General features: G+C 60.5%; 1 protein-coding gene across 2 annotated transcripts; it reads right to left on the reverse strand.

Annotated features, from left to right (window-relative positions):
* Positions 1-1,123: 1,123 nt before the first annotated feature.
* MBD3 (methyl-CpG binding domain protein 3) lies at positions 1,124-10,331 on the reverse strand. Of its 2 annotated transcripts, XM_011997425.1 has the most exons (7): positions 9,883-10,331; positions 9,088-9,247; positions 8,573-8,710; positions 6,739-6,829; positions 5,523-5,700; positions 2,776-2,979; positions 1,124-2,614 (listed from the first exon to the last, which is right to left on the reverse strand). In XM_011997425.1, the coding sequence occupies exons 2-6, from the start codon at positions 9,187-9,189 to the stop codon at positions 2,781-2,783; spliced, it is 708 nt and encodes a 235-aa protein (XP_011852815.1). In that variant the 5' UTR covers positions 9,190-9,247; positions 9,883-10,331; the 3' UTR covers positions 1,124-2,614; positions 2,776-2,780. The 2 variants fall into 2 exon arrangements, with proteins under 2 accessions (XP_011852815.1, XP_011852814.1); XM_011997424.1 differs by lacking the exon at positions 9,883-10,331 and having other exon boundaries at positions 9,088-9,503.
* Positions 10,332-10,460: the final 129 nt, after the last annotated feature.

Genomic DNA, 10,460 nt, shown 5'->3' on the forward strand with positions numbered 1-10,460 from the left:
ACTGCACAGGGCAGGCTGGTCCTGGTCCCCAAGACAGACCCCAGCATTGGGAGCTCAGGCTTCCCCACCCCGTGCCGGGTCTGGGTTCTGGGGCTGGAGTGTGGGGCCTGAGTGCGCCCAGGGGGTTCAGCCTGGGGGTCTGAGACTTTTCCAGGGCAGGGAATCTGACAAGGTCCTGAGCACTGGACTGGCCCCCTGGGTGCCCACACCTCCTACAACTCACTTCTCACTGGGCACGACCCCTTGCAATGGCCAGTATTGCCTTGGCCTGTGGGGGTCCCCGAGGTTTCAGGGAGAGAGGAAAGGACTGGCAAGCTTCGGCAACAGCGACAGCCCAGGGCCTGGATGGGCTTCTGGTGGGGAGGGCCCTGTGGCAGGAGTGGGGGTTGTCACATCTCAGATGAAGGCCAGGACACAGCCAGAACCCCAGGATCAGAGGGACTGATCAGGGTCTGTCAGTGACAGGAAGCTGGGCTGAGACAGAAAGGGAGAGAGAGCAAGAGACAGAGACAGAGACCGAGGGAGAGAGAGCAAGAAACAAAGAGAGACAGAGGGAGACAGCAAGAGACAGACACAGGGATAGACAGAGATAGACCAAGGCAGACAGGGACAGGGGGAGACAGGAAGAGGGAGACAGAGAGTCTCTGGGTGCCCGCAGACCCTAAGGTGGCATCGCAGCCTTCAGGTCCAGAAAGCAGCTTCCAGTGGCCGTGGCTACTGAGTGGAAGTCCAGGGGCGGCGGGGCACAGCTCCCCTCCCTACAGCGGCTGTGCAGGACCTGAGGGCCTGGGGAGCCCTCCCTCCCGGGCAGCCCCTCCTGCTTCCCTTCCTTTGGAAGGAGCGGTGCTGGGTCTGAGCCCCAGTCCATCTTCCTCACTGCGGCAGCAGGGCCAAGGCCCACGATCCTTGGGCCGAGCCAGCGGCACCTCAGGGGGCACGGCCCTCGCCCACACATGCCCAGGCCGGCCTGGTCGTCTCTGAACACCCCCAAGCCTGACTCTGTGAATGTCCGCGAGGTTGGGGGACCTCCTGGCCCTGTCCCCACACTGCCTTCAGCCTTTCATCACCCAACCAAAGACAGAAGCTCAAACGTGGGCACCAAAGTCTAGAGGACGCACCAAACTCCAGGCTACAAGCACATCCACCCACGGTGGCTTTATTCAGTCACATCCCCACGCCCACAGCTCCCTCCACCAGGCAGAGGGGAGGCCACCCCACTGCAGCACCCGGGGATCCTGGGCCGGCGAAGGGTCCCAGCCATAGGGCACCAACCCCAAGAAGACATGGTCCCCACCTGGAGCTTCCCTTGGCTGCCTCGGCCCTTGAGCCCATCCCAGGGATTTGTGCTTTGACTCTGACAGGGAGCAGCAGGAAGCCGCCAGCCCACCGCGCCCATGGGTGTCCTTGGAGGGCAGACGGTGGAGTGGCGATCCCGGCTCCTGAGCGGCACTTCCTCAGCTCCCACAGCCCCCGCAGTCAGGCCCCATCAGTCCCCCGGGGCAGTGACCAGATCCTGGCGGGGGCAGCGCCGGGACAGGCCCTCTCTATGGGCCTAAGGTCAATGCAGGCGAGGGCTCGCTGGGCCCAGGCTAATGAACCCACCAGTAGGAGCCCTCACTGGGCAGCAGGGCCAGGAGGGCACCAGGGACTGGCACAGAGTCCACTCAGGGCAAGCGTCTGTGGCCTGGAACCTGCCCTCGCCAAGGCACTGGGGGGTGAAGGAACAGATCCTTCAGACGGCCTTGGGCCAGAAGCTCCCTGGAGAGCCAGGCACCTCAAGGGGCACCTGGGAGCCTCGCCCTGTCCCAGTGGCTCCTGGCACCCCAGGAGCGTCAGCACCACCCCAAAGCTGGGTGCCTGTGTCCCCACTAAACAGAAGGGAAACCGAGGCGGGGCGCCAGTTGGCAGTGGAGCGTTCTGGCAGCCCCAGGCGACCGAGCACCGACTGGCAGCAGCTGGGGTTTGGTTTTCGGAAGCGAAGGCTGGCGTCAGCACACAGGGAAGGCCACCTGGTGATGCGCCTCGACTGTGTTAGATTTACTGAAGGAGAGTGGCCTCCTGGGTGTGCCACTCAGGCACGGTGAGGGTCTGTGGCACCACCAGCCGCATGGCAGGGCAGAGGGTGGCGCCATCCTGCACGCCCCCGACAGCGGACCGGAGTCCCGTCCTCACGCTGCGCAGTGGGTGCTGTGGGTTTCAAAAATACGCCTTCAGACCGAGAAACCCTCCCAGCTGTCAGCGCTCCTTGGTGCCGAGCTGCCGGGCACCTACTGGCTGCTCTCCAGTTTCAAGGAGATGGGGCAGTGGGTGTGGGGAGGAGCTGGCCTCAAGCCCCGAGGTCATAGGGAGCCAGGTGGGGCCCAGGAGCACCCGGCACTTCCCGAAGCCGGACCCTTTAGAGGATGAGCGTGGAGGGTCTTTCGGGTGGGGGCAGCCCCAGCTGTGTGCCCCGAGGCCCCGGGAAGTGGGCACAGGCTGAGGAGGGAGCCAGGAGCACAGCCTTCCTCCCGGGTGTCTCCAGGGCTGGGCTCAGCCGCCGAGCCTGGTTCACGTGGGGCCGAGGGCCGCGCCTGCAGGCGGCTGCAGCGGGCAGCACGGGCTCTCGGCAGGGCCTCTGGAAAGGACAGGGAGGGCTGGCTTTAGCGACTCCACGGGACGGGGACGCCTGGGCTCTTCTGGGGAGATGGCACCTGCCATCCCGACCACATCTGTGTTCACCAGGCAGTGCCCACTGCCAGGACCCGACTCCAGGGAGCCCCCATGGCCCCGCAGCACCTGCCCTAGACGTGCTCCATCTCTGGGTCCGGGTCGGGCTCCTCCTCCTCATCCTCCTCGTCCTCCTCGTCATCGTCCTCTGTGCAGGCCTTGTCCAGCGGCGCCTCGCCGTCACGCGCCAGCTCCTCCACGTGCGCCAGCATGTCGGCCATCAGCGCCTCCTCCAGCCGTTTCCGCACCTGCTGCACCAGCTCCTCCTGCTTCCTGGGGACAGAGGGACCTTGCGTTACGCCCAGGTGAGCGGCCAGCAGGACGTGGACACAGGACGAACGTGGGGACCTCGGCTGGAAGGGGAGGCTGGAGGGATCCACAGGCATCCCCGGGACCAGCCCTAGCCCGTGCCGCCCCTCCCTTCACAATCCATGCACGGAACAACTGGCTGCCGCTGCCCATCACCAGCATCTGCCACCCACCCAGATGGCCCACCTGCCACCTCTGCTGAGACCCAGGGAGCGGCCCAACCCCTCAGCCCCCAGACCTGGCCCTGAGACTCCCCCGGGCTCAGCTGCGGAAACCCTCGCTTCCGTCCCTTGACAGGCACTGAGTGGGGCAGGAAAGCCCTCACCAGGCTGGGTGGAAGCCCACGCCTGTAATCCCAGCACTTCGGGAGGATCACTTGAGGTCAGGCGTTCGAGACCAGCCTGACCAACACGATGAAACCCCGTCTCTACCAAAAATACAAAAATGAGCCGGGCATGGTGGTGGGTGCCTATAATCCCAGCTACTCGGGAGGCTGAGGCAGGAGAATCACCTGAACCCAGGAGGCGGAGGTTGCAGTGAGCTGGGATCGCGCCAGTGCACTCCAGCCTGGGCAACAGAGGGAGACTCTGCTAAAAAAAAAAGCCTCACCAAAATCAGCTACCATCAGCCCGCAGCACCGCCCGCCGGCTCGCAGGCCCGGGGTCACCTTTCCACTGCCCGCTATGCGCCAGCGTGCGTTCCCTTACCATGGCTCAGGGGCCTGAGAAGAAGAATCCACACCCATGTCTCAACCCACCACCAGGGACTGGGGGCCTCATCCTTGGGGACTACAAGCTGACGCCAGGCACTCCAGGGTGGCTGCTCCTCTGCCTGCCGACTCCTGGGCTGCAGCATGTGCTTTTGCCCGCCTCCCTCTCCGGTTGCCCAGAGTCCCTCCTTGTCTCTGTTCTGCTTTCACTCCCAGGTGAGGCTGATTGTGTTTGTGGCCAAGGCTCAGCCACCCCCTGCCCCCGGGGTCTCTCCAATGGCTCCCAGACCTGAGCTGCTCCCTCTCACTGTCCCCACCCCCCGGAACACCCTGGCTTACCTACTCTACTGCAGTCGCCAGACAGAACCCCACCTCCTGCTGAACCCACCACCGAGTTCCTAATTTCAATGCCTTTTTCTATTTCTATGAGTTCTTTATTTTTTTAACTCTGTGACCCAGGCTGAAGTGCAGTGGCAGGATCTCAACTCACTGAAACCTCCGCCTCCCGGATTCAAGTGATTTTCCTGCCTCAGCCTCCTGAGTAGCTGGGACTACAAGCACATGCCAACACACCCAGCTAATTATTTTATTATATTTTTTAATATCGATGAGGCTTCACCATGTTGGCCAGGCTGGTCTTGAACTCCTGACCTCAGGTGATCCTCCTGCCTCCGCCTCCCAAAGTGCTGGGATTACAGGTGTGAGCCACTGTGCCCAGCCTTATTTCTGCAAGTTTTGCAGGGCTTTTAATGATCTGCCTGCTATTTCTCAGTCTTGTTCTTTTCTTATGTTGTCAATTCTTTCTATTCCACCATCTTCATTTCGGGGAGTTCGCTGGGCATGTGGAGAGTGTAAATGGACCTCAAACCCAAATGAGGGGGCCCAAAAGCACCACGGCCGGAGGAAGATGCCGCAGCCGCTCAGGATGGAACCCTTGGCACCCACAGTCTGTGTGCTTGGGGGGGTGGCGTCTTAGGTCCATGTCTTCACCCTGCGTGGCGGCACAGGGTCTCTTCTCCTTGTGCCCAGGGGCCTTTCACCCCTGGCTGCTGCCACAGGAAGCCCACATGCCCCAGCGCCTCCCTGGCTGCTGCCACAGGAAGCCCACATGCCCCAGCGCCTCCCTGGCTGCTGCAGGCTTCAGTTCCTTGTTTCTGGAACCCTCAAGAGTTTCCTTTCCTTCCTGACCTAAGCCGTGTGCTGCACTGAACATGAAAAGCCCCATCTTCTCTCCAGCACTTCCAGAGTTTTCTGCAGGCGCCTCCGTCACCGGGGGGCCTTGCGTCCACCCTGCACACGGGACGTGGGTTCGGCCCTGAGGCCCTGCAGGAGGGCCCCTCACCCTTGGGCTGCTCAGCCTCACCTGACTGCTGCCTGTTTCTGCAGTGGCCGTGTTCCCTGCCGTTCGTTCCCAGGCTCTGCACGCTGGAACTGCCCCTCAGCAGGCGCCCTGCGCCATCTCCCTGAAGGCAGAGAGCCCTGGCCTGCCCTGTCCCTCCATCTCCAGGGCCCAAGGTGGAGCCCAGCACCCAGCACAGCCAGTCTTCACGGGCTCAAAGGACCATACTCTTTTCAAGAACATTTCTTCAAGGGGTGCCTGGCTCGCCCTGAACCCAGCACGTGGGTGAAACAGTTCATACTGGTCCGACGATGGGTACCCTTGCCCCGTCTATTTCTGTTTCAAAACCCCAGCAGCGTCGTGGGGAGACGGGAAACACGCAGGCACACGGGGACACTCAGGGTCCCCATGCCCCCAAGAGACAGGGCGGAGGAGCAGGGGACCAGGCCGAGGAGCTACCTGATGTCCTCGTCGGTCACCATGAAGGCTTTGCACAGGGGCTGCGTGGTGTTGAGCCACACACCAGGGTTCTTCTCCACGGCGGCCGAAAGCTGTCCCGTGATGGGCATGGTGCTAGTGTGCAGGGCACTGGCGATGGCTGACAGCAGCGTCTCATCTGTGCAGCCAGGTCCCACCCCTGCCAGGCAGTGGACAAACAGCCACAAGTGGATAGGTCACCACGGGGCAGCTGTGGCCTGGAGAGCTGGAGAGGCCACGGAAATGCCCCAAGAATGGGAGGCGCCGCTTTCTCCCCGCAACTCGGGTTCCATCTCTAAATTCCCTCTCCTGCTTGTGTTATTACATTCATAACAGAAAACAAGCAAGCTAGGCCAGGTGCGGCCTCTCCCGCCTGTAATCCCAGCATCTTGGGAGGGTGAGGTGGGAGGACTGATTGAGCTTAGGAGTTTGAGACCAGCCTGGACAACATAGTGAGACTCCTGTCTCTACAAAAGAACTAAAAAATTAGCCAGGTGTCACGCTGCATGCCTGTGGTCCCAGCTACTCAGGAGGCTGAGCTGAGAGAACCACTTGAGCCCGAGAGGTGGAGGCTGCCGCGAGTAGTAATGGCGCCGCTGTATTTCAGCTTAGGCCATGAAAAGGCTGCCTTTTGTTTTCTGAGACAGGGTCTTGCTCTGTATTTTCCGTAGAGATGGGGTCTATGTTGTCCAAGCTGGTCTTGAACTTCTGAGATCAAGTGATCCTCCTGCCTCAGCCCCTCAAAGTGCTGGGATTATAGGCGTGAGCCACTGTCCCCAGCGACCCTGTCTCAAAAAACCACCAACAAAACCATGCAAGAGCTGCATTCTTTGTTCTGTGATGGGGACGTGCTCGGAGGGTGCAGGAGCCAAGTCAGATGTCCTTGTTTGTTTTTAGGATCCCCATGGCAAAACTGCACGTCCTGCAGGTGAAAACAGCCCCAGGCCTGCGCCACACCTGGAAGCCACAAAGCCCCACCCGCAGGGTCTCCAAGGTCAAGAATGAAGGGCCCAGCTCAAGCGCCCTTACCCATCCCCAAGCCCACTGGGCCTCCTCCTCCCGCCCCAGCCGCAGGCAGATTTGCTCTAAGCACCCGCAGCAGGAACAGCCATCCACCCTGCTAGGAGATGAGGGCACCCGCAGCGCCTCCACCCCACCCGGCACGTCCCCTTCCGCCTTCCCTCAGGCGCCCGCTCACCCTGCAGACCCTTGGGGAGGTCCATGGTCTTGACCAGCTCCTCAGCAATGTCGAAGGCGTTCAGGCCGCTCAGCTTCTTCTCCCAGAAGAGCTGCCCAGACACAGATGTGAACCTCAAGGACGGCCCACCTGGCCTCCTTGCGCCGTGTGGGTCCCAACGGGGCCTCTCCCCTCCCAGGGCCTTGAGTCCTCAGCCCCTGCCCGGGCTTTCTGCAGCCAGGGATCCAGTGGACGTTTGTAAATAAGAATAAAAATACACACGGGGTGGCTTGCGCCTGCAATCCCAGCACTTTAAGAGGCCGAGGTGGGCGGATCACCTGAGGTCAGGAGTTTGAGACCAGCCTGATCAACATGGTGAAACCCCTTATCTACTAAAAATGCAAAAAACGGTCGGGTGTGGAGACGGGTGCCTGTAATCCCAGCTATTTGGCAGGCTGAGGCAGGAGAATCACTTGAACCCGGGAAGTGGAGGGTTGCAGTGAGCTGAGACCGCACCATTGCACTCTAGCCTGGACAACGAGAGCAAAACTCCGTCTCAAAAAAAAAAAAAAAATTAGCCACATGTAGTGACAGGTACCTGAAATCCCAGCTACTTGGGAGGCTGAGGTGGAAGAATCACTTGAACCTGGTTGAAACCAGGAGGCAGAGGTTGTAGTGAGTTAAGATCCTGCCACTGCACTCCAGCCTGGGTGACAGAGTGTGATTCTGTCTCCAAAAATAGAAAGAAAAAACAAAAAGAAAATACACATGGTTCTCAGGTTTTTAAGAAGCAGGTTATGCAGTCACATATGGGCAGTCAGCCCCCTGTATCTGTGGGTTCATAACCACACACCCAACCAGCTGCAGACGGAAAATATTTGGGGGGAAAAAAGACAAAAATAATACAACTGGCCAGGTGAGGTGGCTCACACCTGTAATCCCCACAGTTTTGGAGGCCAAGGTGGGAGGATCAGTTGAGGCCAGGAGCTTGAGACCAGCCTGGGAAACATACAGAGACCCTGTCTCAAAAATGAAAAACTAAAAAAAGGAATAAAACACACACAACAAGGAGTGTCACAAGCATCTACACCTCATGAGGAATCTAGAAAATACCTGCAGGTAATGTGCAAACATTAAACCACTTCCATTTTTTAAAAAATATTTTTGTTTTATTTGTGAGACAGGATCTCGCTCTGTTGCCCAGACTCGAGTGCAGCGGCAGGATCTTGGCTCACTGCAACCTCCACCTCCCGGGTTCAAATGATTCTCCTGCCTCAGCTTCCCGTGTAGCTGGGATTATAGGCGCCTACCACCAGGCCCAGATAATTTTTCTATTTTTAGTAGAGACGGGGTTTCACCACGTTGGGTCAGCCTGGTCTCGAACTCCTGACCTCAGGTGATCCACCTGCCTCGGCTTCCCAAAGTGCTGGAATTACAGGCCTGAGTCACTGCGCAAGGCCATCCTGGACCATTTTCTATGACGGGCCTCAACATCCTCGGATTTTGGTATCTGGGGGTTGAGGGTGGGGTGTGTCCTGAAACCAATGCCCCGCACATTCCAAGAGGAGACCGCAGGACCGGGTCTTGCTCTATCCCTCAGGCTGGAGTGCAGTGGTGTGCCTCCTGGGCTCAAGCAATCCTCCCACCTCAGCCGCCCAAGACGCTGGGACCACAGGCGCGCGCCACCACATCCACCTAATTTTTTCACTTTTTTTTGCCTCGTCATGTAGCCTGGGCTAGCCTGGAACTCTTGCGCTCAATCCATCCGCTCCACGTACGATCTTATTCCAAACGTCTGCCCACTACAGTGAACAAGCTGGCCGGGAAGGCTGGGGTCCCTATGCGTTGAGCTCACCTGGCGCGGCTGGTCCACCGCCTTCTGTGGGTCACTCTTGACCTTGTTGCTGGGGTGGTTGGTAATCTTGGTCACTGGCTGCTTGAAGATGGACGCCGTCTGGCGCACGGGCAGCGCCGTGTTCAGGTCGGGCTTGCCCTGCGGGAGGAAGGAGATGCGGTCCGGTCTGGGGGCGCCCCGGCGGCGCGGAGCCTCAAGGGGTGCGGGGCCCGAGCGACCCCTCGCCGTGCCGGCGCCCCTCGCGTCCCCCGTGCCCTCCAGGACCCCCACGGTCCGGGGAGGCCGCTCCCGCAGGGTCGGCCCGGCCGGCTCTGGAGCCCCCGACGCGGGCCGTGTCCTCGCCATGAGCCCTGCGCTCTGCGCCCTGTGGCCTGAGCCTTCCGCTCTGTGCTCTCCGCCCGCTGTGACCTCCTGCGCTCTGGACGCCGGGCTGCGTCGCCCGCAGGTCACGTCATGGCCGTGTCCCCGCCTAGAACGCCCCGCGCCGACGTCACCCGCGTGGCGCCACCACTCACCTTGACCTGGTTGGAGGAGTCGTAGCGCACGCGCTGGCGACTCTTGTTCATCTTGCTCATCAGCATCTTGCCCGTGCGGAAGTCGAAGGTGCTCAGGTCCATGGAGCCGCCCAGGTAGCGGGCCAGCTGCGGCTTGCTGCGGAACTTCTTCCCGCTCGGGCTGCAGGGAGGCGGGACGGTCGGTGCCCCGGCCGGACCCCGGACCCCAAACCCAGGCCTTGGCCCCAGACCCAAACCCAGTCCCAGCCCCAGCTTCAGGCCGTGACCCCAGCCCCAGACCTCAACCCGGCCGTGACCCCAAACCTAGGCCCTGGCCCCAGGCCCAGACCCCAACCCTGGCGTGACCCCAGACCTTCATCGCAGACCCCAGCACCCCAAAACTGGCCCCCACATCTGGGCGCCAGTCCCAGCCCCAGCCTCCACATTGGATCCTTGCCCCAGACCCCTAACTCCGGTCCCCTCTGCCGTAGGCCCTGGCAGCATCAGACACAGCAGACACTGAGCTCGGGTACAAACGCTATTACCTACAGGAGGATGAGCCCCGGCTCTGGGAGGATGGCTCACATTTCCAGAACATTCCAGAAATGGAATTTAGGTCACATTCTTCAGAAAAGACCCCACGGAGAACAGGTATGTGAGGGACAGCCCTAAAAGCAATCTCCTTCCCCCTTGGGGTAACAGCGGCAGGGCCAGGCTGGGAAGGGGTCTCGTTCTAAGGTCTGGGGCCAGGCCCCAACAGCTGCTTGGGTATAACCCGACCGGGGAGCTCGCAACAAGGCAGCCAGGTAAACAGACCTGCTCTCAGACACGGGGCTCTGCTCTCAGCCTGCCACAGACAAGCGCCGGCAACTCATCCTCTCCAGGACCTAAGGACACCCACCTATGGGTTGCCCTGTGTGTCACATGTGGTCACACTACAGGATGACAAGCACCCAACCCAGCACATCGCCATCAGGAACAGCCATGTTGGAAAAGCCTGGCACCTCCTCACCAAGTTTCCTGATGACCCAGACATGACATTCTTAGGTATCTGCCTGAGAAATGAGCACACATCCCACACCATCACTTCTACGCGGGTGTCCCCAGGAGCCCCGCCACAGGAGCCAGGAGGTGGCAGCAGCCCAGACACCTTCCATGGATGAACAGACAAACACACCATGGCCCATCCACACAGCCATGAAAAGCAGCGAGGCTCTGACACAGGCCACAGCGTGGATGCACCTTGAGGACAGCACACTCAGAGACGCCAGACACAAAAGGCCACACAGTATGTGACCCCATTTCTTTTTTTTTTTTTGAGACGGAGTCTTGCTCTGTCGCCCAGGCTGGAGTGCAGTGGCCGGATCTCAGCTCACTGCAAGCTCCGCCTCCCG

The sequence above is a fragment of the Mandrillus leucophaeus genome, unplaced genomic scaffold (assembly GCF_000951045.1).
Source record: "Mandrillus leucophaeus isolate KB7577 unplaced genomic scaffold, Mleu.le_1.0 Scaffold54, whole genome shotgun sequence".
In the NCBI taxonomy this organism is placed as follows: Eukaryota; Metazoa; Chordata; class Mammalia; order Primates; family Cercopithecidae; genus Mandrillus; species Mandrillus leucophaeus.

Bases quoted from the DNA above. Each gene is read 5' to 3' on its own strand.
- MBD3 (XM_011997425.1), bottom strand. From the start codon at position 9,189: ATGGACCTGAGCACCTTCGACTTCCGCACGGGCAAGATGCTGATGAGC. The intron at 6,830-8,572 runs GTGAGCTCAACG...GTGTCTGGGCAG, and splicing joins CGGTGGACCAGCCGCGCCAG to CTCTTCTGGGAGAAGAAGCT. The intron at 2,980-5,522 runs GTAGCTCCTCGG...CTCTGTCCCCAG, and splicing joins GTGACCGACGAGGACATCAG to GAAGCAGGAGGAGCTGGTGC.